The sequence below is a fragment of the Coregonus clupeaformis genome, unplaced genomic scaffold (assembly GCF_020615455.1).
Source record: "Coregonus clupeaformis isolate EN_2021a unplaced genomic scaffold, ASM2061545v1 scaf0043, whole genome shotgun sequence".
Classification (NCBI taxonomy): Eukaryota; Metazoa; Chordata; class Actinopteri; order Salmoniformes; family Salmonidae; genus Coregonus; species Coregonus clupeaformis.
This window is the reverse complement of record NW_025533498.1, coordinates 396,906-424,038: the sequence shown is the minus strand read 5'-3', so window position 1 is coordinate 424,038 and position 27,133 is coordinate 396,906. Positions and strand designations below refer to the sequence as shown.

At 42.2% G+C, this 27,133-nt stretch overlaps 1 protein-coding gene across 8 annotated transcripts in view; it reads right to left on the bottom strand.

Annotated features, from left to right (window-relative positions):
• Positions 1 to 17,783, bottom strand: part of LOC121577788 (ADP-ribosylation factor GTPase-activating protein 1) — a 33,931-nt gene extending 16,148 nt beyond the window's left edge. For all 8 annotated transcript variants that reach the window (XM_041891674.2, XM_041891675.2, XM_041891678.2 and 5 more), the window contains exons 1-5: positions 17,613 to 17,783; positions 17,216 to 17,286; positions 11,932 to 12,041; positions 11,484 to 11,655; positions 11,219 to 11,319 (exon numbers count right to left, since the gene is read on the bottom strand). In XM_041891674.2, the coding sequence (XP_041747608.1) occupies positions 11,219 to 11,319; positions 11,484 to 11,655; positions 11,932 to 12,041; positions 17,216 to 17,275 (443 nt within the window). In that variant the 5' untranslated portion in view covers positions 17,276 to 17,286; positions 17,613 to 17,783. The remainder of the gene's footprint in view (positions 1 to 11,218; positions 11,320 to 11,483; positions 11,656 to 11,931; positions 12,042 to 17,215; positions 17,287 to 17,612) is intronic.
• Between the last annotated feature and the right edge of the window lie 9,350 nt (positions 17,784 to 27,133).

Below are 27,133 nucleotides of genomic sequence, written 5' to 3'. Positions count from 1 at the left end.
ATCAAATGGCCACCCAGACTATTTACATTGACACCCCAGCGCGACTTACAGTTAGTGAGTGCATACATTTTCATACTGGCCCCTGTGAGAAACGAACCCACAACCCTGGCGTTGCAAGCACCATGCTCTACCTACTGAGCTACAGGGGACTACACTGCTGCTAACCGCTGTCTATTATCTATGTATAGTCACTTTACCCCTACCTACATGTACAAATTGACTCGGTACCGGTACCCCCTGTATATAGCCTCGTTATTGTTATTTTATTGTTTTACTTTGTATTATTTTTTACTTTAGTTTATTTGATAAATATTTTTACTCTTTCTTGAACTGCATTGTTGGTTAAGGGCTTGTAAGTAAGCATTTCACGGTAAGGTCTACACCTGTTGTATTCGGCGCATGTGACAAATAAAGTTAGATTTGAATCAGTAAAATGAGTGTGGAAGAGGTGAAAAAATGATTGTTTTCTATCAACAATGACAAGCCACAGGGGTCTGACAACCTGGATGGAAAATTACTGAGGATAATAGCGGACGATATTGCCACTCCTATTTGCCATATCTTCAATTTAAGCCAACTAGAAAGTGTGTGCCCTCAGGCCTGGAGGGAAGCAAAACTCATTCCGCTACCCAAGAATAGTAAAGCCCCCTTTACTGGCTCAAATAGCCGACCAATCAGCCTGTTACCAACCCTTAGTAAACTTCTGTAAAAAATAGTTTGACCAGATACAATGCTATTTCACAGTAAACACATTGACAACAAACTTCCAGCACTTTATTTTCCGTGCCATGCAGAGTATTGGGAGAGGAAATTTCCCTGTGAGAAAAAGGAAGTCTTCCCACCAAGACTCCAACATCCAAAAGTGGATAATGAAACAATATTCCTACTTAAAAGACGGTTGGTGGGGACTTAAAGAACTATCATGTCAAATTCGTTACTATGTTGTGATGTTATTAAAGACTGTGGAACAACATAACTATCTCTGGGGGTGTACACTTCCCAGTTATGGGGTTTGCATCTAATGGTTGCATAAAACAAATGATTAAGTATAATAACACTTGTGAAGATAATGTGATTTAAGCATTCTAGATGAGATTATCGTTTTCCATATTGAATTGTTCTCAGTCAGTGGCCACGCCCAGATGAGCGCAAACATGATGGAACGCCCCTTTTACCCCGAGTGCATAAAAAGCCTTGTGACGAAATTCACCTCAGACCAGCAAGCCCCACGGCTTAAAATGGTTGAAACCCTACAGACCAGCAGACGTTAAGCGTGAGCCAAACGTCGCAAATGGTTGAATGTCTACCAGACCAGTAAACTCCACGTCTTAAAATGGTTGACACTCTACAAGACCAAGAAGCGTGAAGCTGAAGCTACACGTTACAAAATGGTTAGACTAGAAAGACCAGAAAACGTGACGTTAGTCCACACGTTTGAAATGGAGAAACTCTGAAACTCTCAACCTCTACATGAGGTGAAGAAGACAATGCACTAGACCAGCCAACCCCAATAAGCGGCCCGCGGGCCAGATTCGGCCCGCAAGAGCCAAATGTCTGGCCCACACTGACAGCATTGGCATTCACTTGTAATAATAAACATGAATTTAATATCCGCGGCTCTGCTTTATTTTGAAATGATCCCACACCTTGACCTGTGGCCTTTACCGCGTGCATACGTAAGACGTGCTTTGCGTACTCGTCTCCACTCGACTAGCTACCTAGTGTAGTGTCACACACACACAGTAGCCGCAGCCGCTCGCCAGTTAACCCTCTTTCATCAAAAGGACTGACCACTTCCTCACAAAAAATTATTAAATACATGGCATTCGTCAAGATACGCAAGGTAGACCAGGAGAACCGTCAGTTAAAAACTGACTGGACTGAGAGGTATTGCTTTTTTTTACCGGACCACAAGTGCTAAGCCCACATGCTTAATATGCATGCAGACTGTAGCTGTAATCAAAGCGGGCAATCTGAAGCGGCATTTTAACTCTATTCATGCTGCCAGTTTTAATGCAAACTACCCAGAAAAATCAGCGACTTTTTTAGCTTTTTAACTGACAAGGTGATATCAGATGTTACTTTCTTGTGTGACATCATGTCTCATCTAAATCACCTTAACCTGCGACTACAAGGCAAGAACCACACTGTTGCTGACATGTATGAGGCGATTGAAGCTTTCCGGTCAAAGCTGCACCTCCTGGAGAGAGACATTCATGGGAGAAAGTTGCACTTTCCACGTCTGCGTGAGCATTGTGAGAAGAGTAAAATGCAGGAAGATCCAGCAATGAAGGATTTTGTGTCCAGGCTGGCAGAAAACTTCAAGGAAAGATTTGAAAGCTCCCCTAAACTCTCAGCTGACATCCTTCTCTTCGTAAGACAGCCGTTTTCTGTGTCAGCTGACAGCCAGTGGACTGCAGAGGCCAAAAAGCTGGTGCCTTCCATAGATGAGGCTGCTCTTCAGATGGAAATCTTGGAGATGGGAACATCTGATTTGCTCAAAGCTCAACACAAGGATGCACTGGTGAATGACTTTTGGATCAACGTGGTTCCCCAAGCTCGTTTTAAAAACACCAGAGATATTGCAATGCTCCTACTCACGATGTTCCCCTCAACATACATCTGTGAATCAGCATTTTCTTCAATGAATGCTATCAAGAGCCAGGACAGAAACAGACTCTCAGATTCACATCTTGGACAGTGCCTCAGGATTGCCACAACAGAATACAAGCCTGACATCAGAAAGGTTGCCTCATCCCGTCGCTCTCACTTCTCTTTTTTGCTATTTTTCAATCTTCTTGTGGTATAATAATTATTACAATGAAATAACCATTTCATATTTAATAGCATGTTTCCTACTAAATATGCTACACAGCTTAAATAAAAGTAAATGGCATCCAACTAGTTAGTAAAATTTCAAATACACAAATAAAAGCTAATTAATTATATTGTCACATTAATATCAAACACTTTTGGTTGTTAACAGCTTGATATTATTTGGTTCACATATTTTAAAAAGTTTAAAAACTAATGTGGCATATTCTGATAACACATTTGAAAAGTACCTAACTAAAAATCTCTGTCTGTCTGTGTTTGTCCTTCTGTCTCTTCTCTTAGAAAGACCGCCTGAACGCAGATATCCAAAGCATGGGTGTTCCAGACAGAAGTGGGCGCTGTGTGTGTGTGTGTGTGTGTGTGTGTGAATGTGTTTGCTGGACTTTTTGTTTGCTGACTGTTTGCACAGAATATGCTCCAGGGGCATTTCATAATTAAATAGTTGGTTTTGGACTCCTAACACGACTACTAATAATTATAAAATCACAATAGAAGTGAAAACTGATAAAACATAAAACTGTCGCCAAAAAAACAAACATTGGCCCTCGGCTTGGCATGCCTGACCAAATTTGGCCCTTTTGGAAATCTAATTGGGGAACCCTGCACTAGGCCTTATCATTTCAGTCTGCAGCTGGCATGAATAGTCATCTAGAGAAATTTCACTAAAGACACGAAGTGAGAAGGACAATCCCTCTCCGACAACCATTGGTACATCTGAAGTATCCATTCTAACCACAACTACGACCAGAAACTCTACCAAGGACATTGGGATCTCTGGTGGGCACACCAGAGTCCTACATCATCAACTCAACTATCGAGGACAGCTACACGTAAATACATGTTGCATTTCTAATCCGACTGAGCGTAGTTTCCAAAGTAACCACGATAGAGATTCAAACTGTCTCTCCCTTCCACTCTGACCCTCCTTCTACCCATGCTATTGTTAGTCCAGTCCACTAGGGACCTGTTTTCATTGTATTACGTTAGTAATCAATAACCTATGTGTGTTTGTATTGTGTTATTATTTAGTTAGTAAATAAATAATGAAGCCAATTTGTGCATTGCTGATTCATCAATAAGGTTAGGGTTCTTGCAGGTTCAAGGATTATGTGACGTTCAGAATGCAACTGATAAGAGGTAATTATTTAATAAGTGACTTATCGATATAACATATATATATCTAAGAGTTTAATTCGGGAGATGGTAACTCGTTAAACAACTTCTTCCGTGGTGCCCCAAATTCCTAATGAGTTAATTGTTACATGATTAATTTAATCAAGTGACAATTAAACATAGATAGGTGATTCGATAAATAACAGTCATACATTAAAGTAAGTCACGTCACGACAGGTGCCACAAAGAGGGACTTAGGAAAATTAGGATTGGCTCAGAACAGGGCAGCACGGCTGGCCCTTAAAAGTACACGGGGAGCTAACATTAATGATATGCATGTCAATCTCTCATGGCTCAAAGTGGAAGAGCGATTGACTTCATCACTACTTGTTTTTGTAAGAAGTGTTGACAAGCTGAATGTACCGAGCTGTCTGTTTAAACTACTAGCACACAGCTCGGACACCCATGCATACCCCACAAGACATGCCACCAGAGGTCTCTAAACTTTTCCAATACCTGGTTTGAATACCCATTGTTGCCTTAGTTAGCATTTACTGGTAGATATAAGTTGAAACGTCTTTCCTACCCTACCGGATACTGAAGTCATTCTTCTGTGAACTACTCCATGCCAAAACCAGTTGAGAGCTGCGCACTCTTGATGCCTGCAGATGATATTCCGCTGCAACTAGGCTGTGTGCGGCTCGCATGTGAATATATTTCATATGCTTTGCGATTGTTTAGGCTACTTTGTGCATGATTTCTCGATTGTACTACATAATTGATAAATCGTATACCTCCACTACACTACTTTGATACGCATCAATAGGGAATAAGTAGTGAGTATACGCAATACCCACTGAAAAAAAAAGTGGGTACATGGCTTATACCTGCATAACCCTCCCTCCACTACACCACCGTCCCTTAGTTTTTTACAAAAAGTGCATAGTGCGCTGGTATTACGGTTGCTGTCCTTTCAGAATCACGAAGCTGTCACACACTGAAGGCCTATTGTTTTGCCACTGCGAACATGCCTATAATAGATATAAAGGCTGTTAAGATAGTCATGTTTAAAGAAAGGAGTGTACATATTTGGGCTGGCGAAGCAGTTTTATGCGCTGACTAAATGGAAGCTGATAATGAGTTTTACACTCCACTGGTCTCGGGAAGGAATTACGAGTTCTCACTGTGAGACCGAGTCAAGACCGAGAACAAATGTATTCAACACGGAGACAAGACCGAGAAACTCAATATGTGGTCAGTTACCCAGAGGATATAAGATACAGTAACAGTACATGTCCAAAGGTATGTGGACACCTGCTCATCGATCATTTCATTCCAAAATCATGCTGCTATAACAGCCTCCACTCTGCCCTATTCAACAAGAGAGGCTAGATCACCATGGCCGACATTCAGAATGTGACTCTGGAGGGTGGTGTGACTGTTGGGGCCGTGGACATGATGATCTCCCCTGCAGCCGCCTACGCCCCGGGGGTCATGGGCTGCACCGCCTGCTTCATGGGATACAGGTACCTCACCCTGTTCCTGGCCCGCCACTTCAGGATCCAAGACCAGTCTGGCATCCACAATCTCCACGGCCTCATATCCTGCACGACCGGCATTTATGCCATCCTCATGGCCAACAAAGAAACCTATGGCCCCAGTATGTACCAGATCTTCACCCATCGCGCACCCATGGAGGGAGACCCAAAGCTACACTACATGACCAAAAGTATGTGGACACCTGCTCGTCGAACATCTCATTCCAAAATCATGGGCGTTAATATGGAGTTGGTCCCCCTTTTGCTGCTATAACAGCCTCCACTCTTCTGGGAAGGCTTTCCATTAGATGTTGGAGCATTGCAGCAGGGACTTGCTTCCATTCAGCCACAAGAGCATTAGTGAGGTCGGGCACTGATGTTGGATGATTAGGCCTGGCTCGCAGTCGGCGTTCCAATTCATCCCAAAGGTGTTTGATGGGGTTGAGGTCAGTGCTCTGTGCAGGCCAGTCAAGTTCTTCCACACCGATCTCAACAACCATTTCTGTATGGACCTCGCTTTGTGCACAAAGGCATTGTCATGCTGAAACAGGAAAGGGCCTTACCCAAACTGTTGCCACAAAGTCGGAAGCACAGAATCGTCTAGAATGTCAATGTATGCTGTAGCTTTAAGATTTCCCTTCACTGGAACTAAAGGGCCTAGCCTGAACCATGAAAAACAGCCCCAGACCATTATTCCTCCAACACCAAACTTTACAGTTGGCACTAGGCATTCGGGCAGGTAGCGTTCTCCTGGCATCCACCAAACCTAGATTTGTCCGTCAAACTGCCAGATTGTGAAGCGTGAGAGTCAAATGGTGGCGAGCTTTACACCCCTCCAGCCGACGCTTGGCATTGCGCATGGTGATTTTAGGCTTGTGTGGCTGCTCGGCCATGGAAACCCATTACATTAAGCTCCCGACGAACAGTTCTTGTCCTGACGTTGCTTCCAGAGGCAGTTCGGAACTCGGTAGTGAGTGATGCAACCGAGGACAGACGATTTTTACATGCTGCGCGCTTCAGCACTCAGCGGTCCCGTTCTGTGAGCTTGTGTGGCCTACCACTTCGTGGCTGTGCAGTTGTTGCTCCTACACGTTTCCACTTCACAATAACAACACTTACAGTTGACCGGGGCAGCTCTAGCAGGGCAGAATTTTGACAAACTGACTTGTTGAAAAAGTGGCATCCTATAACAGTGCCACGTTGAACGTCACTGATCTCTTCAGTACGGGCCATTCTACTGACAATGTTTGTATATGGAGATTGCATGGCGGTGTGCTCGATTTTATACACCTGTCAGCAACAGGTGTGGCTGAAGTAGTCGAATCCACTAATTTGAAGGGGTGTCCGCATACTTTTGTATATATAGTGTATGTTTTGAATTGGCTACCTACAGTAGTTATTAGTCTGTTCTCTAACATATTTTATAGGCCTACCTACTGCTGCAATGTCCGAATGTCTCTCTCTCCTTAAGGAATCAGCATGCTTCAGTTCGGCTGGCCCCTAGCCGAACTCGGCTAGCCGAACCGAATGAGTGCGCTCACATACTCCCTTAAAAGACTACAGTTTGTCCATTGAGAAGCCGTAGTCAGTATACACTTCCTCAAAATAGTCAGAATTAATCTAAGATAACTCAAGAAAGCTGTCATTAATTTTTGACATTTTTGCCAAGGAGATCTTAGCCGCGCAATTTGACATCTAACTAAGATGTTTGGTACAGTATTTCGCAATGAAAAAATGTGCATGAAAACGAGTTCTCTCAATGAATGACAACAAAGACTTTACTGAAGTATCCCTACTGTTGACCAATCACTGACGAAGGGGCGTAGATGTCGCCTACCGACATACTTGCCTCAAGAAAACAAATGGGGTGCCCGAACAACCGAAAAAACTATTACCGAAGTCCAAAACGAAAAAAACGTCACAAAATGTCATATACTGAAAAAATATATAAATGCAACATGTAAAGTGTTGGTCCCATGTTTCATGAGCTGAAATAAGATCCCACAAATGTTCCATACGCACAAAAAGCGTATCTCTCTCAAATTGGGCACAAATTTGTTTACATCCCTGTTAGTGAGCATCTCTCCTTTGCCAAGATAATCCATCCACCTGACAGGTGTGGCATATCAAGAAGATGATTAAACAGCATGATCATTACACAGGTGCACCTTGTGCTGAGGACAATAAAAGGCCACTAAAAATGTGCAGTCTTGTCACACAACGCTACAGATGTCTCAAATTGAGGGGGCACGCAATTGGCATGCTGACTGCAGGAATGTCCACCAGAGCTGTTGCCAGAGAATTTAATGTTAATTTAATTTCTTTACCATAAGCCGCCTCCAACGTTGTTTTAGAGAACGGTACGTCCAACCGGCCTCACAACCGTAGACCACGTGTAACCACGCCAGCCCAGGACCTCCACATCCGGCTTCTTCACCTGCGGGATGGTCTGAGACAAGCCACCCGGACAGCTGATGAAACTGGGTTTGCACAACTGAAGAATTTCTGCAAACTGTAAGAAACAGTCTCAGGGAAGCTCATCTGTGTGCTCGTCGTCCTCACCAGGGTCTTGACCTGACTGAACTTCGGTGTCATAACTGACTTCAGTGGGCAAATGCTCACCTACAGTGCCTTGCAAAAGTATTCATCCCTGTTGCGGTTTTTCCTATTTTGTTGCATTACAACCTGTAATTCAAATGGATTTTTATTTGGATTTCATGTAATGGACATATACAGAATAGTCCAAATTTGTGAAGTGAAATGAAAAAAATAACATGTTTCAAAAAGTCTAAAAAATAAATAACGGAAAAGTGATGCATGCATATATATATTCACCCCTTTTGCTATGAAGCACCTAAATAAGATCTGGTGCAACCAATTACCTTCAGAAGTCACATAATTAGTTAAATAAAGTCCACCTGTTTGCAACCTAAGTGTCACATGATCTCAGTATATATACACACACCTGTTCTGAAAGGCCCCAGAATCTGTAACACCACTAAGCAAGGGGCACCACCAAGCAAGCAGCACCATGAAGACCAAGGAGCTCTCCAAACAGGTCAGGGACAAAGTTGTGGAGAAGTACAGATCAGGGTTGGGTTATAAAAAAATATCAGAAACGTTGAACATCCCACGGAGCACCATTAAATCCATTATTAAAAAATTGAAAGAATATGGCACCACAACAAACCTGCCAAGAGAGGGCCGCCCACCAAAACTCACAGACCAGGCAAGGAGGGCATTAATCTGAGGCAACAAAGAGACCAAAGATAACCCTGAAGGAGCTGCAAAGCTCCACAGCGGAGATTGGAGTATCTGTCCATAGGACCACTTTAAGCCATACACTCCAGAGCTGGGCTTTACGGAAGAGTGACCAGAAAAAAGCCATTGCTTAAAGAAATAAAATAAGCAAACACGTTTGGTGTTCGCCAAAAGCCATGTGGGAGACTCCCCAAACATATGGAAGAAGGTAATTCTGGTGAGATGAGACTAAAATTGAGCTTTTTGGCCATCAAGGAAAACACTGTGTCTGGCGCAAACCCAACACCAACACCTCTCATCACCCCAAGAACACCATCCCCACAGTGAAGCATGGTGGTGGCAGCATCATGCTGTGGGGATGTTTTTCCATCGGCAGGGACTGGGAAACTGGTCAGAATTGAAGGAATGATGGATGGCGCTAAATACAGGGAAATTCTTGAGGGAAACCTGTTTCAGTCTTCCAGAGATTTGAGACTGGGACGGAGGTTCACCTTCCAGCAGGACAATGACCCTAAGCATACTGCTGAAGCAACACTCGAGTGGTTTAAGGGGAAACATTTAAATGTCTTGGAATGGCCTAGTCAAAGCCCAGACCTCAATCCAATTGAGAATCTGTGGTATGACAAAGATTGCTGTACACCAGCGGAACCCATCCAACTTGAAGGAGCTGGAGCAGTTTTGCCTTGAAGAATGGGCAAAAATCCCAGTGGCTAGATGTGCCAAGCTTATAGAGACATACCCCAAGATACTTGCAGCTGTAATTGCTGCAAAAGGTGTCTCTACAAAGTATTGACTTTGGGGGTGGTGAATAGTTATGCACGCTCAAGTTCTGTTTTTTTGTCTTATTTCTTGTTTGTTTCACAATAAATATTTTGCATCTTCAAAGTGGTAGGCATGTTGTGTAATTCCAGGTTGTAAGGCAACAAAATAGGAAAAATGCCAAGGGGGTGAATACTTTCGCAAGCCACTGTACCATGGCCACTGGACAAGTGTGCTCTTCACGGTTGAATCCTGGTTTCAATTGTACCGGGCAGATGGCAGACAGAATGTATGGCGTCATGTGGGAGAGCGGTTTGCTGATGTCAACGTTGTGAACAGAGTGCCCCATGGTGGCAGTGGGGTTATGGTACGGGCAGGTATAAGCTACGGACAACGTACACAATTGCATTTTATTGATGGCAATTTGAATGCACAGAGATACCGTGACGTGATCCTGAGACCCATTGTTGTGCCATTCATCCACCGCCATCACCTCATGTTTCAGCATGATAATGCACCGCCCCATGTTGCAAGGCTCAGGTACACAATTCCTGGAAGCTGAAAATGTTCCAGTTCTTCCATGGCCTGCATACTCGCCAGACATGTCACCCATTGAGCATGTTTGGGATGCTCTGGATCGACGCGTACGACAGCGTGTTTCAGTTCCTGCCAATATCCAGCAATTTCGCACAACCATTGAAGAGGAGTGGGACAACATTCCACAGGCCACAATCAACAGCCTGATCAACTCTATGCGAAGGAGATGTGTCGTGCTGCATGAGGCAAATGGTGGTCACACCAGATACTGACTGGTTTTCTGATCCACGCCCCTACTTTTTTTTTTTTTAAGGTATCTGTGACCAACAGATGCATATCTGTATTCCCAGTCATGTGAAATCCATAGATTAGAGTGTAATTTATTTCAATTGTCTGATTTCCTTATATGAACTGTAACTCAGCAGAATCTTTGAAATTGTTTTGTTTATATATGTATGCACTCACTAACTGTAAGTCGCTCTGGATAAGAGCGTCTGCTAAATGACTAAAATGTAAATATTATGTTCAGTGTATATGCACAAACTCTTCCGAATTGTTTCGGCTGGAAAGAATGCGGACGCCTTTAAGCAACAGCCCCACTCGTCTTGCACACTTGCAAAGTGCCATTCTGATCCTGGCTGATGTGTTGATAATTTATTTGATTGATAAAAACGGTGCTTAAATAAATTACATGAACGGAAATTTACTACATTCATTTCCAGACCTTTTCGGATTTTATAATTTTGCTAAACTTTTTCAGGCCTGGAAAACAAAATGTAATAATTCTATGACTTTTCCAGGATTTTCATGACCATACGAACCCATGAGGTTTCACTCTCACCATAAATCAGTCAAAAATATGTCCAATGCATTTATATGGGCTTATTTTGGACCTAAGCTTGTCGCCTGCCTTCCCGCCTTCGGGACAACGACTTCCATTGATAGTGCGGAGACATGAGCATCTCGTCATTATATTCAGATCTCTGGTGTAAATGGGAAGGTGCACACAGCACAGAAGGAGCGAAGTAGACAAAACCAAAAAGACAACATGAGAACATGTGGACATAAACGCTCAGAAAAATGAACTACACAAAACCTTGATTCTTCCAATACAGGTATTTGGAATATCATGCAAAAACAAATTTGAATTAAATATATCGCCCAGCCCTACTTACCGACGAGACGACGAAAGTCCTGTCTTGGGCTGAGGTGGAGTCCAGTCCTTGACAGAGGAAGTTTCAATAGACCACTCCTTCCCTTCTGCAATGGTTGCAACCTGTCAATGGAATACAGAGGCATGGAATTAAGTGAGTGAGACCATTTTATACGTCCTGTCTGATATTAGCATTGGAAATCCATAAATGGACATTTGGAGTGTCCCCGGCAATTGTGCAGAGCATTACCATTAAATTATGACTCATGAGAGTGAGGCTTCCTCACCTTGTCTCTGAAAAGTGCAGCAGCTCTGCTGTTATATTTGTCCTGCATGGTCCAGGTGGCATCGTAATCATCTTGGAGTTCCAGAAACATACGGAACTTTCCATTCCCTCCCGCCTTCATCTTCTCCAGCTCAATGTCCTTCCACTTGTCCATGGTAACAGAGCGCACAAAGCTAAAGTACAGAGATCACATCGGGGGTTCAATTCTTCCAAACACACTGACTAACAGTCAGGAAAGAAGAACTGTCAATGGCTGCTGGGTATGGTGGGTTAACAAAGAATATAACTGCTAATCATCATCTTAGAAGAGCATGGCTGAAAGCAATAAACAATTTATCCAGGATAAGAGAGGATTTTGACATTCATGCACATAGACAAGCCTCTGCTGGCAAGCATAACTCCCAACACAATCAGCAAAATTGTCCTTTTGGAACTTTGAAGTTACTCACCTAAGGTGTACTCCCAAGCCTCTGTGTTTGCCAGAACACTCCAGACAAATCCAGATCCCATAGGTCACACTAACCCATTGAGGGTTGAAGCCCCCACACTCAAAGCAAAGCTGAGAAAAGGAGGGGGAATTGTTGTCTATTTGATGTCGTTGTCGATATTGAAAAAGTGAATGTGGACACTGGACAATTATCACATTGAATATATCAGCAGAGATTGTTCAGCCTTAGCTATGGTTAACTCCAGTGTCCATATAAAACTTTAGCTAGTTCAGCCTAGGCCCTGCCCTGCCTTGGGCAATCAAGTAGTGACTAAAGCGTGACGCATGCTTCCCAGTCAAAACAGTTCACACATACAGTGCATTTGTAAAGTATTCAGACCCCTTGACTTTTTCCACATTGTTACATTACAGCCTTATTCTAAAATTGATTCAATTGTTTTTTTTCCTCATCAATCTACACACAATACCCCATAATGACAAAGAAAAAACAGGAAATATTACATTTACATAAGTATTCAGACCCTTTACTCAGTACTTTGTTGAAGCACCTTTGGCAGCGATTACAACCGAGTCTTCTTGGGTATGACGCTACAAGCTTGGCACACCTGTATTTGGGGAGTTTCTCCCATTCTTCTCTGCAGATCCTCTCAAGCTCTGTCAGGTTGGATGGGGAGCGTTGCTGCACAGCTATTTTCAGGTCTCTCCAGAGATGTTCGATCGGGTTCAAGTCCAGACTCTGGCTGGGCCACTCAAGGACATTCAGAGACTTATCCCGAAGCCACTCCTGCGTTGTCTTGGCTGTGTGCTTAGGGTCGTTGTCCTGTTGGAATGTGAACCTTCACCCCAGTCTGAGGTCCTGAGCGCTCTGGAGCAGGTTTTTATCAAGGATCTCTCTGTACTTTGCTCCGTTCAGCTTTCCTCGATCCTGACTAGTCTCCCAGTCCCTGCCGCTGAAAAACATCCCCACAGCATGATGCTGCCACCACCATGATTCACCATAGGGATGGTGCCAGGTTTCCTCCAGATGTGACACTTGGCATTAAGGCCAAAGAGTTCAATCTTGGTCTCATCAGACCAGAGAATCTTGTTTCTCATGGTCTGAGAGTCTGTATGACAAATTTGTGGCGTTTTTGTTTGTTTAAAGCCTGTCGCATGCTTCCCAGTTGAAACAGTTTGTGCAGATAATATGATAACATTGTGACGTTGTTGTTCGTTTTGTTGGTCCTCTGTAGCTCAGCTGGTAGAGCACGGCGCTTGTAACGCCAAGGTAGTGGGTTCGATCCCCGGGACCACCCATACACAAAAAAAAATGTATGCACGCATGACTGTAAGTCGCTTTGGATAAAAGCGTCTGCTAAATGGCATATTATTTATATATTATTAACCAAAAAATGTATTGAGGCAAGTCGAAGTTTGGTGGCCGAAGTCTACGCCCCTTCGGTGATTGGTCAACAGTAGTGTTTGTTTTCATTCAACGAGACACTCGTTTTCATGCACATTTGTTCACTTGAGATGTAAAATTGCACAACTAAGACCTCTGCAAAAACGCCCCGCCTTCGGGACAACGACTTCCATTGATAGTGCGGCGACATGAGCATCTCGTCATTATATTCAGGTCTCTGCTGTAAATAGGGCTGCAGGTAGCTTAGTGGTTAAGAGCGTTGTGCCAGTAACCAAAAGGTTGCTGGTTGTAATCCCCGAGCCGACTAGGTGAAAAATCTGTCGATGTGCCCTTGAGCAAGGCACTTAACCCTAATTGCTCCTGTAAGTCGCTCTGGATAAGAGCGTCTGCTAAATGACCAATTTATTTATTTTATTTTATTTAAATGGGAAGGTGCACACAGCACAGAAGGAGCGAAGGACACGAGACCAAAAAGACATGAGAACAAGCGGACATAAACGTTCATAAAAACAAAAAAATACAAAAACCTTGATATTTCTGATACAGGCATTTGGAATATCTTGCAAAAACATCAAATTCAAATTACTTCAACATGTCGCCAAGCCTTAACTGTGTACATATCTGGCTGTGTTGGCAAATCCCCTACATATCCCATCGAACCAAGTGGGGAGAGGCTGCCCACTGTCACAGTTCCTAGACCAGTCAGAAACGTCCAGCTAACCCTACGCTAGGCTTGGGCGGTATACCGTGGTATTTAGAAAAAGCGACGGGATGGGTTTTCAATATCGTCAAAACTATTTACTTGAATTTTTTTAAATAAATGTGAATATTTGTACATACTTTTTAATTAAATACCTGCAGTCAAATTGTGCAATATGTTAGGAGATAAAGATTGCATTCTTTATTTCACCTGTCACACAATTTTTCCTTATGAAGCTTACTGGTAGTCCCCAGTCACTTGGTGTTTGTTTACAAGCACACAAAAACGAGACCGGAACCTTGTGAGTCACTCACTGTTGTGCAGCATGTGCCAGGTGATCTAGTTACAGTATGGAATTCACAACTAAATGTTAGCCAGCTAGATATCTTATAACTATTAAGTTACCTGTTTAAAATGTGCTAATTGCTCTGCAGTTGTGCATTTGGTTTGTTAATTTAATAGCTATTAAGCTAAGTGGTTAGCTTCTTCCAAAATCAAGCATTTGCTTGGTAACAGCAGAGAATCCCCTCCTGGATCAAGAGACTTGCTGTCTAATATTTGTTTTGTGCATGTAGCAAACTGTGAGTAGCATTTTTTAGTTACTTGTATACTTTAGGTCAGAGACTGTATAAAATGTTCACAATGCATTCATTGGCATTTAGTTAGCATTCTCTATGAGATTCTACATGTACTTGTTAGCATTGCTAACCTTTGGATTACAGAGTATCAGTGGGGTTTGAAAAAAGCCCCCCTTGTGTTTAGTTCCGGTATTACTGAATATCCCAGTATGGCACAAGGTCGGTATGAAGGTATGACAATCTGGATACCGCCCAAGCCTACCCTACGCCAATGGGTCTCAAAACTTAACTTGGATCCACATTAAGTAGCAATGGTATCCTTCGCCACAGTTGTCTTATGACAGAGAGCTCGAACCAGTCATGACTTTTCAACAAAACAATAAATATTTTTCCAGTTTCTTTCCAGCTAATTTCTTTGTTACATGATTGTATAACTAGCAAAGGAGTTTTGAAGTTGAGGGTCCAGTATTTATAAAGTTTGGTAATGAGGACGAAAACTAACATAGTTCAGCTAGCCAGCTAGTTTAGCCAGGGAAAACAAACTTGGGACAGGATATATCTGGGTGCACATGCACACTAGGCTAATTTAAGACACCGATTGTAGTTCTTATACCGTGATATCAGGAGCTAGTGGCGAAAAGTTGGATTAAACAATTAAAGTGACAAACGAATACATCAGATTACAAATATTTAAGGAGAGCAAATCGATATACATTCCCAAAATCAGCTGTAACCGTCAATAGTAAAACAAAGCTTAAAACTATGTTTGAGTGAACCTGAATCCAGAAAATATGGCGAAGTCGCTTCTGGACACTCCTCCTCCACACCACTCTATTGCACACATGCACTTCACAGTGAAGGTGTTCCCTAACAGAAATATGCAAATACATGCCAGAACATGCCAATAGGATCTCGCTTGGTCGTGCTTGGCTCTGCCCACCTCCTTGCTTGTTCTGCCCACTATGCTTCATTTACTCCCATTGAAAAAGACATGGATGAACCATCTTGGGTTAGATATATACAGTGTCTTCAGAAAGTATTCAGATCCCTTGACTTTTTCCACATTTTGTTAGGTTACAGCCTTATTCTAAAATTGAATCAACTGTTTCCCCCCCCCCTCAATCTACACACAACACCCCATAATGACAAAGCAAAAACAGGTTTTTAGAAATGTTTATAATATGGAAATATTACATTTACATAAGTATTCAGACCCTTTACTCCGTACCTTGTTGAAGCACCTTTGGCAGCGATTACAGCCTCAAGTCCTCTTGGGTATGACTACAAGCTTGGCACACCTGTATTTGGGGAGTTTCTCCCATTCTTCTCTGCAGATCCTGAAGCTCTGTCAGGATGGATGGGGAGCATTGCTGCACAGCTATTTTCAGGTCTCTCCAGAGATGTTCGATCAGGTTTAAGTCCGGGCTCTGGCTGGGCCACTCAAGGAGATTCAAAGACTTGTCCCGAAGCCACTCCTGCGTTGTCTTGGCTGTGTGCTTAGGGTCGTTGTCCTGTTGGAAGGTGAACCTTTGCCCCAGTCTGAGGTCCTGAGCGCTCTGAAGCAGGTTTTCATCAAGGATCTCTCTGTACTTTACTCAGTTCATCTTTGCCTCGATTCTGACTAGTCTCCCAGTCCCTGCCGCTGAAAAACATCCCCACAGCATGATTCTGCCACCACCATAGGGATGGTGCCAGGTTTCCTCCAGACGTGACGCTTGGCATTCAGGCCAAAGAGTTCAATCTTGGTTTCATCAGACCAGACAGTCTTTAGATGCCTTTTGGCAAACTCCAAGCGGGCTGTCATGTGCCTTTTACTGAGGAGTGGCCTCCGTCTGGCCACTCTACCATAAAGGCTTGATTGGTGGAGTGCTGCAGAGATGGTTGTCCTTCTGGAAGGTTCTCCCATCTCTACTGAGGAACTCCAGAGCTCTGTCATAGTGACCATAAGTTTCTTGGTCACCTCCCTGACCAAGGCCATTCTCCCCCGATTGCTCAGTTTAATTTAACTTAGTCCAGAATGATGGAGGCCACTGTTCTTGGGGACCTTCAACGCTGCAGAAATATTTTGGTACCCTTCCCCAGATCTGTGCCTCGACAACAATCATGTCTCGACGCTCTACGGATAATTCCTTCGACCTCATGGCTTGGTTTTTGCTCTGACATGCACTGTCAACTGTGGAACCTTATATAGACAGGTGTGTGCCTTTCCAAATCATGTCCAATCAATTGAATTTACCACAGGTGGACTCCAATCAAGTTGTAGAAACATCTCAAGGATGATCAATGGAAACAGGATGCACCGGAACTCAATTTCGAGTCTCATTGCAAAGGGTCGGAATACTTCTGTAAATAAGGTATTTATGTTTGTAATGTTTAATACATTAGCAACAATTTCTAAAAAACTGTTTTCACTGTGTCATTATGGGGTAGTGTGTAGATTGCTGAGGATTTCAATCAAAAAAATTCAATCAATTTTAAAATAAGGCTGTAACGTCCATGTTGAAAAAGTCAAGGGGTCTGAATACTTTCCGAAGGCACTGTATCTTTGGCTATACTGCTCAAACAGCAAGCTATTGTCGTTAGCTATCCAACAGTAGTTACTCACGTTGTTTTCCTCCTGAGTTCTCACTTCCTTCAAAACTCTTCTAGTCCTTGGGCTTGCCATTTTGACTGACACTGAAAGATAGTAATCATTAGCAATCTTACACAGAAATCACGTCCCATTTATCTCTTATCACCGAGCCATCAAAGCACCAGGCACTAGCTAGCTACCAAGCGGCTAATTTAGGCAGCCTTGGACAGGCTTTGAAAGCCATAGCTAGTTATCTAGCTAAATAATCAACAATATTCGAAAACAATGAAAATACGAACTGACAGCAACTAGAAACCTGAATGACATTCAATAGTCTATGTATGATATATTGTGTATCTGGAGCGCCGTCTGGATAACGCCGGTAGCTAGCTAGCTGATGTTAGCTACTGTGCTACTGCTAGTCTCTTACCAGGCTGGGTAATGTAGAAAGCGTCTGAGTTGCTTAGTTCGATATGGCTTTTTGCTAAAGACGTGGAGTTAAAATGTATGGAAAATATGTGTCAGCTCAAATTACATCCATTGAGAAGAGCTACGAACGCTAGCTGATGGCAGATTTGCCTACGTTGGCATTGCAATGCATTATGGGAAAAGCATCACTCTTCTTCTTCTTCTTCTTCTTCTTCTATCGTATATTGGCGATCGCACAATGTATGGAAACAGGATTCCTCAAAATGGAACAAAATACCCCCCAAAAAACTACCAAAAAAATAAAAATAAAAACTACTTCAAATAAATTTTATTAAAAATAAATAAAACAGATCTGATCCCTACACAGGTTCAAGAGGAACCTGGGAGGGCGGGTCTTCAGGTGCCAGTACCCCTTGCAAGTCTTCAGATGTAAAATCCTTAAGTCCCAAAAACGTTTCTGTCGCAGCCACAATAATGTCCAGTTTCTTAGACTTCTTTGAGACTTGTGCCGTACAGTTTATAACTGTGGCAATGAATGCCACAAAATCCACCTTTTTAATACACGGTATCTTTTGACTGGCAGCAAACATTTACAACAGGCTGTGGTGCGTCCACTACCATATCTTCTCTAGCATCACTTGTTTTCTCAGTTCTTTTTTAATCGCCTTCACATAGGAGATTCGATTGACCGCTCTAACTTTTGCCACCTCAATCTCCTTCACCCTTACAGGGCACTCCAGGAACTCGGGGTCAAGATCCCCACCAGAATTGCAACACCGTTGTCCTACCTACACACCGTTCTTCAATATACTCTGTCCGTCTGCACACACTTGAAACATGGTCAAATCCTTTACAATTCTTACGCTGAAATGGTTTGGGGACGAAGCTCTTACTGTGTATCTTACATAACCAAGCTTCACATGCGTAGGTATTTGCTCTCTATTAAAATACAACAGGAACGACAGACTTTCTTATTTTTCTCCATTCACCCAGCGGGTCAGATGCCGGGCACCAACCACACCAGGAATTTTCTTCAGGTATTCAACCTGAATATCCGTCGTCACCCCTGAGGTGACTCCTTTGACGGGTGCTCTACTCCGAAGTTCAAAACACAAAACTTCTGTTGTTCTGATTATTTTGAGGCTCACTGCAATCTTCCTCTGTTCTTCAGAAATACAATTAATCAAAATAAGACCACTCCTGGTCACTCTGACAGACTCCACTTTTCCCAGCGCATACTTCACCATTTTCAAGACCTCAAACGGGTTTCCAACATATAATTTACATCCTTACTCAACAAACGCATCCCAATAAGAAGCGATTCATTATCATACACGTATCCAATTTTAGACAATTTCCTTTTTGTTCCAGTTTTCACTACTACGGTTGTCCATTCAGAACATTCGATTTCACCAACTTTGCTCAACACGCAGCTTGATTTGAACTCAGCATCCACTTCCGCCATCTTTTTCCTGAACCGGAACAGTGGTCCTCAAACATCACGATTTGTTGGTGGTCAGTGCTATCAAGAATCCTTTGGAAGTGCCTACCCTAAACCCACAGCCTAACCTTTTTATTTTTATTTATTTAACCTTTATTTTATCAGGGAGTCATACTGACACCAAGTTACAGAAAATACACACATCAAAATATAAATACAAAATGCAAGCAGAAAGAAAAACACAGTCATAAAAAACAAACACATTCATCAGTAATAAGGTCCTCATTCAACTTTCTGGATTGCCCTAGGGGCATCAAAACATCAAATTAAAGAACATTTTGAAGACTGTTCCACAAATAAGGTGCAAGAAAACTAAAAGCTGATTTATCTAACTCAGTAGAGACCAAAGGAATTTCCAGAGTTAGCCATCCCTGAGACCGGGTGTGGTAAGTGTCAAACATGTTGTAAAGATGTTAGGTACAGTGGGAATTTTTGGAAAAGGGCTTTATAAATGAAAACATAGCAATGTATCAACCTATGTGACATCAAACTCTGTCAGGTTGGATGGGGAGCGTTGCTGCACAGCTATTTTCAGGTCTCTCACAGAGGAACTCTGTAGCTCTGTCAGAGTGACCATTGGGTTCTTGGTCACCTCCCTGACCAAGGTCCTTCTCCCCCGATAGCTCAGTTTGGCCGGACGGCCAGCTCTAGGAAGAGTCTTGGTGTTTCCAAACTTCTTCCATTTAAGAATTATGGAGGCCACTGTGTTCTTGGGGAACTTCTATGCTGCAGAAATGTTTTGGTACCCTTCCCCAGATCTGTGCCTCGACACAATCCTGTCTCGGAGCTCTACGAATAATTCCTTCGATCTAATGGCTTGGTTTTTGCTCTGACATGCACTGTCAACTGTGGGACCTTATATAGACAGGTGTGTGCCTTTCCAAATCATGTCCAATCAATTTAATTTACCACAGGTGGACTCCAATCAAGTTGTAGAAACATCTCAAGCATGATCAATGATCACCTGAACTCAATTTCGAATCTCATAGCAAAGGGTCTGAATACTTATGTAAATAAGGTATTTCTGTTTTTTAGTTTTTAATACATTTGCAAAGATTTCTAAAAACCTGTTTTCACTTTGTCATTATGGGGTATTGTGTGTAGATTGCTGAGAATTTTTGTTTTTTTTATCCATTTTTTTAAAAGGCTGTAACGTAATAACATGTGGAAAAAGTCAAGGGGTCTGAATACTTTCTGAAGGCACTGTGTGCTTAAATTTGTTATTTTTATGCGCTCTAGAGAACAACATATACTTAGTTTTATCTGCATTCAATACTAATTTCAGGTAGATATTTTTTTTGCAGTACAATGAAGGCAGACTGTAGTTCAGATAGCGCCTGGTCAACCGTGGGGGCAAAAACGTACACAACAGTATCATCGGCATACAAGTGCAGGTTACATTTTTTTTACAGAAAAGTCGATACTGTTAATGTAAACAGTAAAAAGTACAGGACCCAGAATTGACCCTTGCGGGACACCTTTCGTAATATCAAAGAAACCTGATTTAACACCATCAGTAAGTACACATTGAGTTCTATCTGTCAAGTAATTTTTAAACCAGTTACATGCAGCCTGGTCTAGGCCAATTGAGGAAAGCCTCTGAATTAGCAGTGAGTGATCAACAGTATTGGAAGCCTTTGACAGGCCAATGAAGAGGGCAGCACAATGTTGTTAATCACATCATTTATAACTAATAATATAATAATACGCCATTAGGCAGCAGAGATAGTGCTATGACCTGGTCTAAAACCCTACTGATGTACATTTAGAATACATTTCAAAGATAAGAAGGATCTTAGCTGAGAATTAATTAATGATTATAATATTATATCTAGGCAAGAAAGTTTAGAAATAGGGCAATAATTATTTAGGTCACAAGGGTCAACACCTTTGTGAAGTGGGAATAAATGGGCTGCCTTCCAAACCTTGGGGATATTACTAGATATAATCGTCAGGTTACAAATATGGGTTAATGATTCAGCAATCAGGGGGGACAGAGAGCTGCAGCAAAAATGAGTTAAGCATACCAGCCCCAGTGGATTTTTTAAAACATAAATCTTAAACAATGCATCTAGCACATCACAGATAGTAAATTGTTGAAATGAAAACAAAGATTCACTAGAAGTTGGCGGGTTAACCGTCAAGTCAGCTAGATGCTAGCAGTGGGAAGAGCAGTCGATTGACTGACCAGGGCCAATTAAGTTTCTCTCAAATAAAAAGCCTGCCAAGATAAAAAATGATACTTTTTATCCCATTCTTCTCAGTTAGGATACCAGAGTCAGACAGAACTTGCTTAGGCAGGGAAGAAGAGGAATTTGTGCGCTTCAGTGCATTTACTGTTTTCCAAAAATTTGAAGGATCACCAGCAGTCAGAGATAGAGCTTAAAAAGTAGCTTGATATAGCTTTCTTAATTGGGATAGTACATCTGTTTCTCAATTGTCTGAAAGATTGCCAATCCACTACAGAGTCAGTTTTCCTTGCTTTGGCCCAGGCCTGATTTCTCATCTGAATGAGCTCAGATAGCTCAGAAAATCTTTGACTCTGAATTGTTTAAAAGGGGCATGTTTATCTGCCAGAGGGATAAATATGGAGGATACATTTTCTAGAGCCAAATGAGGGTCAGGAATACAAGAGACAGTGACTAAATCAGAGTAGAACATGTCATTTAAAAACCTTGAGGATAAAACTTTATAAGATAAGTCTCTTCTTAATTAAACGAGTATTAGTATTTTGCTGTTTCGTATCTCTAATACATAGTATGGGACAATGATCACTGAAATCATCTGCAAATACTCCACTAGACAAATATTTATGTGGGTTATTAGTAGGAATTATATAAATCAATGAGGAGTTAACAGGGTTTTTCACATTTAGCCGTATGGGTTTTGAGATAAATTGAGTCAGATTCAAATCAATGCATATACTCTTAAATTAATCTGAGGGATAGCCAATCCAGATTAAAATCCCCTAAAATGACCAACTCCGAGGACAGAAAAGGTGTTAAACACTCAGATATAGAACCAATAGCATCCGCCATGGCAACAGGGGGATGGTAAATCCCAGCAACAAATAAATGTGTATTCTGGTTTATGGACACATCTACAACCAGGAGCTCAAATGTATGGGAACAGAAATATTTAAAGATTGGGACGGAAAGAAATTAGATTTTACGTATATGGCCACTCCTTGGCCACTCTACCTTAACCCCTACCCTAACCCTAACCCTAATACTAACCTTAACCCTTACCTTAACCATTTAAAATGTCGACTTCAATGGGGGTAGGGACATCCCAATGATTCCGGATAACACTGACCATTTTTTAAAATAAAGGACTGTGACACGGCTTGTGACACTGGCATTCAAATGAGATACAGCTGCGACCGGACGTGACTTTTTTGTAACAGGTTAGGAGAAGTAATGTGGCAGGCTATGAGAATTAGGTTAAGGTTAGGAAAAGGGTTAGGGTTAGCAAAAATGCTATCCTATCCTGCTACAAAAAGTCACTTCCGATCATAGCTGTATCGAAGTGGTGTGTTTTCAGGGAGTCACACATTCAAACACTGTTATATGGAGCATTATTCCAAATACCTGAGTAATTGTATCAATTAAAATGCAGGATGCATACAGTGGGGGAAAAAAGTATTTAGTCAGCCACCAATTGTGCAAGTTCTCCCACTTAAAAAGATGAGAGAGGCCTGTAATTTTCATCATAGGTACACGTCAACTATGACAGACAAATTGAGAATTTTTTTCTCCAGAAAATCACATTGTAGGATTTTTAATGAATTTATTTGCAAATTATGGTGGAAAATAAGTATTTGGTCACCTACAAACAAGCAAGATTTCTGGCTCTCACAGACCTGTAACATCTTCTTTAAGAGGCTCCCTCTGTCCTCCACTCGTTACCTGTATTAATGGCACCTGTTTGAACTTGTTATCAGTATAAAAGACACCTGTCCACAACCTCAAACAGTCACACTCCAAACTCCACTATGGCCAAGACCAAAGAGCTGTCAAAGGACACCAGAAACAAAATTGTAGACCTGCACCAGGCTGGGAAGACTGAATCTGCAATAGGTAAGCAGCTTGGTTTGAAGAAATCAACTGTGGGAGCAATTATTAGGAAATGGAAGACAAACAAGACCACTGATAATCTCCCTCGATCTGGGGCTCCATGCAAGAGCTCACCCCGTGGGGTCAAAATGATCACAAGAACGGTGAGCAAAAATCCCAGAACCACACGGGGGGACCTAGTGAATGACCTGCAGAGAGCTGGGACCAAAGTAACAAAGTCTACCATCAGTAACACACTACGCCGCCAGGGACTCAAATCCTGCAGTGCCAGACGTGTCCCCCTGCTTAAGCCAGTACATGTCCAGGCCCGTCTGAAGTTTGCTAGAGTGCATTTGGATGATCCAGAAGAGGATTGGGAGAATGTCATATGGTCAGATGAAACCAAAATAGAACTTTTTGGTAAAAACTCAACTCGTCGTGTTTGGAGGACAAAGAATGCTGAGTTGCATCCAAAGAACACCATACCTACTGTGAAGCATGGGGGTGGAAACATCATGCTTTGGGGCTGTTTTTCTGCAAAGGGACCAGGACGACTGATCCGTGTAAAGGAAAGAATGAATGGGGCCATGTATCGTGAGATTTTGAGTGAAAACCTCCTTCCATCAGCAAGGGCATTGAAGATGAAACGTGGCTGGGTCTTTCAGCATGACAATGATCCCAAACACACCTCCCGGGCAATGAAGGAGTGGCTTCGTAAGAAGCATTTCAAGGTCCTGGAGTGGCCTAGCCAGTCTCCAGATCTCAACCCCATAGAAAATCTTTGGAGGGAGTTGAAAGTCCATGTTGCCCAGCGACAGCCCCAAAACATCACTGCTCTAGAGGAGATCTGCATGGAGGAATGGGCCAAAATACCAGCAACAGTGTGTGAAAACCTTGTGAAGACTTACAGAAAACGTTTGACCTGTGTCATTGCCAACAAAGGGTATATAACAAAGTATTGAGAAACATTTGTTATTGACCAAATACTTATTTTCCACCATAATTTGCAAATAAATTCATAAAAAATCCTACAATGTGATTTTCTGGATTTTCTTTTCTCATTTTGTCTGTCATAGTTGACGTGTACCTATGATGAAAATTACAGGCCTGTCTCATCTTTTTAAGTGGGAGAACTTGCACAATTGGTGGCTGACTAAATAATGTTTTTCCCCACTGTACATAGCTACAATATTATTCTATTGTAGATAAATGTCACTCACAGAACCAAAATGTTAGACTCATGAGGCTGTCATCTCTGCATGTATTGATAAACCTAAAGGCAACAATTATGCGTCGGTTGGCTATTAAAAATATAGTTTTTATTCATTTCAAAACAGTAGTCTATATTTCATCCCAAATAAAATAGCTAAACCTAATAATCTTTATGAAGGCTAGATCAGGGAAAGCCACAGCTTTATCAGAGCCATCCCTCTGGGCACACACTGGTTGAATCAACATTGTTTCCGTGTCATTTCAATGAAATGACGTTGAACCAATGTGGAATAGACGTTGAAATGACATCTGTGCCCATTGGGATAGGCCTACATCACCAGAAGAAGAGCACCCATATCTAATAATCTACAGGGGTGCGCATACTATCTTTTGTGTTGCTTAAACAATTGGAAATGACGCCACAATTCAATGCAACATTTAAAAGTCGTGGAAAATCTAGACAACTAAATATGAGGCATATGACCCACTTGGAGTTGACAAGCAAGATATTTCTACATGACACCCCCTCCCCACATAGTCAAAGATGGTGGATAAACGAAGATAGTTCACTCAGGCCGTTCACCATTGAAAAAAATGGTTAGTTCCAGTCTACTTAACCAACACAACCCAACGCTGCAACCTAGTCTCAGATAATTTCGTATTATTAAGTATGTAAATCCGAGAATAATTATTTAGTATGATATGTTACAGCGGAGTCACTCACCACCTTCCGGAGACATTTGAAACCCCACCTCAATAAGGAATACCTGGGATAGGATAAAGTAATCCTTCTACCCCCCAAAAAAAAACAACAAAAAAAAACATTGTAAAGTGGTTATCCCACTGGCTATAAGGTGAATGCACCTATTTGTAAGTCGCTCTGGATAAGAGCGTCTGCTAAATGACATAAATGTAAATGTAAATGTAATGTTACGTTTCGTATGGTATGTATTAACATGTGAATGTCCATCACCCATTTCGTATGATATGTTCTGAATTACAATTCGTATTATATGTTATGAATTTGCAAAATGTACAATATGTTACAAATTTGTAAAATGTATGATATGGTACGAATTACAAAATGTACTATTAAGATGGCGCCGGAGAGAATGGCTGCCGTTTTACAGCCCTCTAACCAATTGTACTATTATGTGTGTTTTTTCGCGTTATTTGTAATTTATTCTGTACATAATGTTTCTGCCATCGTCTCTTATAACCAAAAAGAGCTTCTGGATATCAGGACAGCGATTACTCACCTCGTATTGGACGAAGATTTTTTCTTCAACGAGTCGGACGCGAAGGATATCCTACAGACACCCGACAAGGCCCAAATCCCCGTCATTCACAGGAGAAAGAGACAGAGATATCGTGGACGTAGGTCGGGGTGCCTTGTAAGGATCCGACGGCGAGCGAGTAAACTGCCTCTTCCATCAATCCTATTAGCCAATGTTCAATCATTTGAAAATAAATTAGATGACCTAAGATTACGGTTATCCTACCAACGGGACATTAAAAACTGTAATATCTTATGTTTCACAGAGTCGTGGCTGAACGATGACATGGACAACATACAGCTGACGGGATATACGCTACATCGGCAGGATAGAACGGCTGACTCCGGTAAGACAAGGGGTGGCGGTCTGTGTATATTTGTAAACAACAGCTGGTGCACAAAATCAAATACTAAGGAAGTATCAAGGTTTTGCTCGCCTGAGGTAGAGTATCTTATGACAACCTGTAGACCACACTATTTACCAAGAGAGTTTTCATCTATATTTTTCATAGCTGTCTATTTACCACCACAAACCAATGCTGGCATTAAGATTGCACTCAATGAGCTGTATAAGGCCATAAGTAAACAGGAAAACGCTCATCCAGAGGCAGTGCTCCTAGTGGCCTGGACTTTAATGCAGGGAAACTTAAATCCGTTCGACCTCATTTCTACCAGCATGTTAACTGTGCAACCAGAGGGAAAAAAACTCTAGGCCACCTTTACTCCACACACAGAGACGCATACAAAGCTCTCCCTCGCCCTCCATTTGGCAAATCTGACCATAACTCAATCCTCCTGATTCCTGCTTATAAGCAAAAACTAAAGCAGGAAGCACCAGTGACTCGGTTAATAAAAAAGTGGTCAGATGACGCAGATGCTAAGGTACCGGACTGTTTTGCTAGCACAGACTGGAACATGTTCCGGGATTCTTCAGATAGCATTGAGGAGTACACCACATCAGTCACTGGCTTCATCAATAAGTTCATCGATGACATCATCCCCACAGTGACCGTACGTACGTACATACCCCAGAAGCCATGCAACATCCGCACTGAGCTAAAGGGTAGAGCTGCCGCTTTCAAGGAGCGGGACTCTAACCCGGACGCTTATAAGAAATCCCGCTATGCCCTCCGACGAACCATCAAACAGGCAAAGAGTCAATACAGGACTAAGATTGAATCGTACTACACCGGCTCTGACGCTCATCGGATGTGGCAGGGCTTAAAAACTATTACTGACTACAAAGGGAAGCACAGCCGCGAGCTGCCCAGTGACACAAGCCTACCAGATGAGCTAAATTACTTCTATGCTCGCTTCGAGGCAAGCAACACTGAAGCATGCATGAGAGCACCAGCTGTTCCGGATGACTATGTGATCACGCTCTCCGTAGCCGATGTGAGTAAGACTTTTAAGCAGGTCAACATTCACAAGGCCGCAGGGCCAGACGGATTACCAGGACGTGTACTCCGAGCATGTGC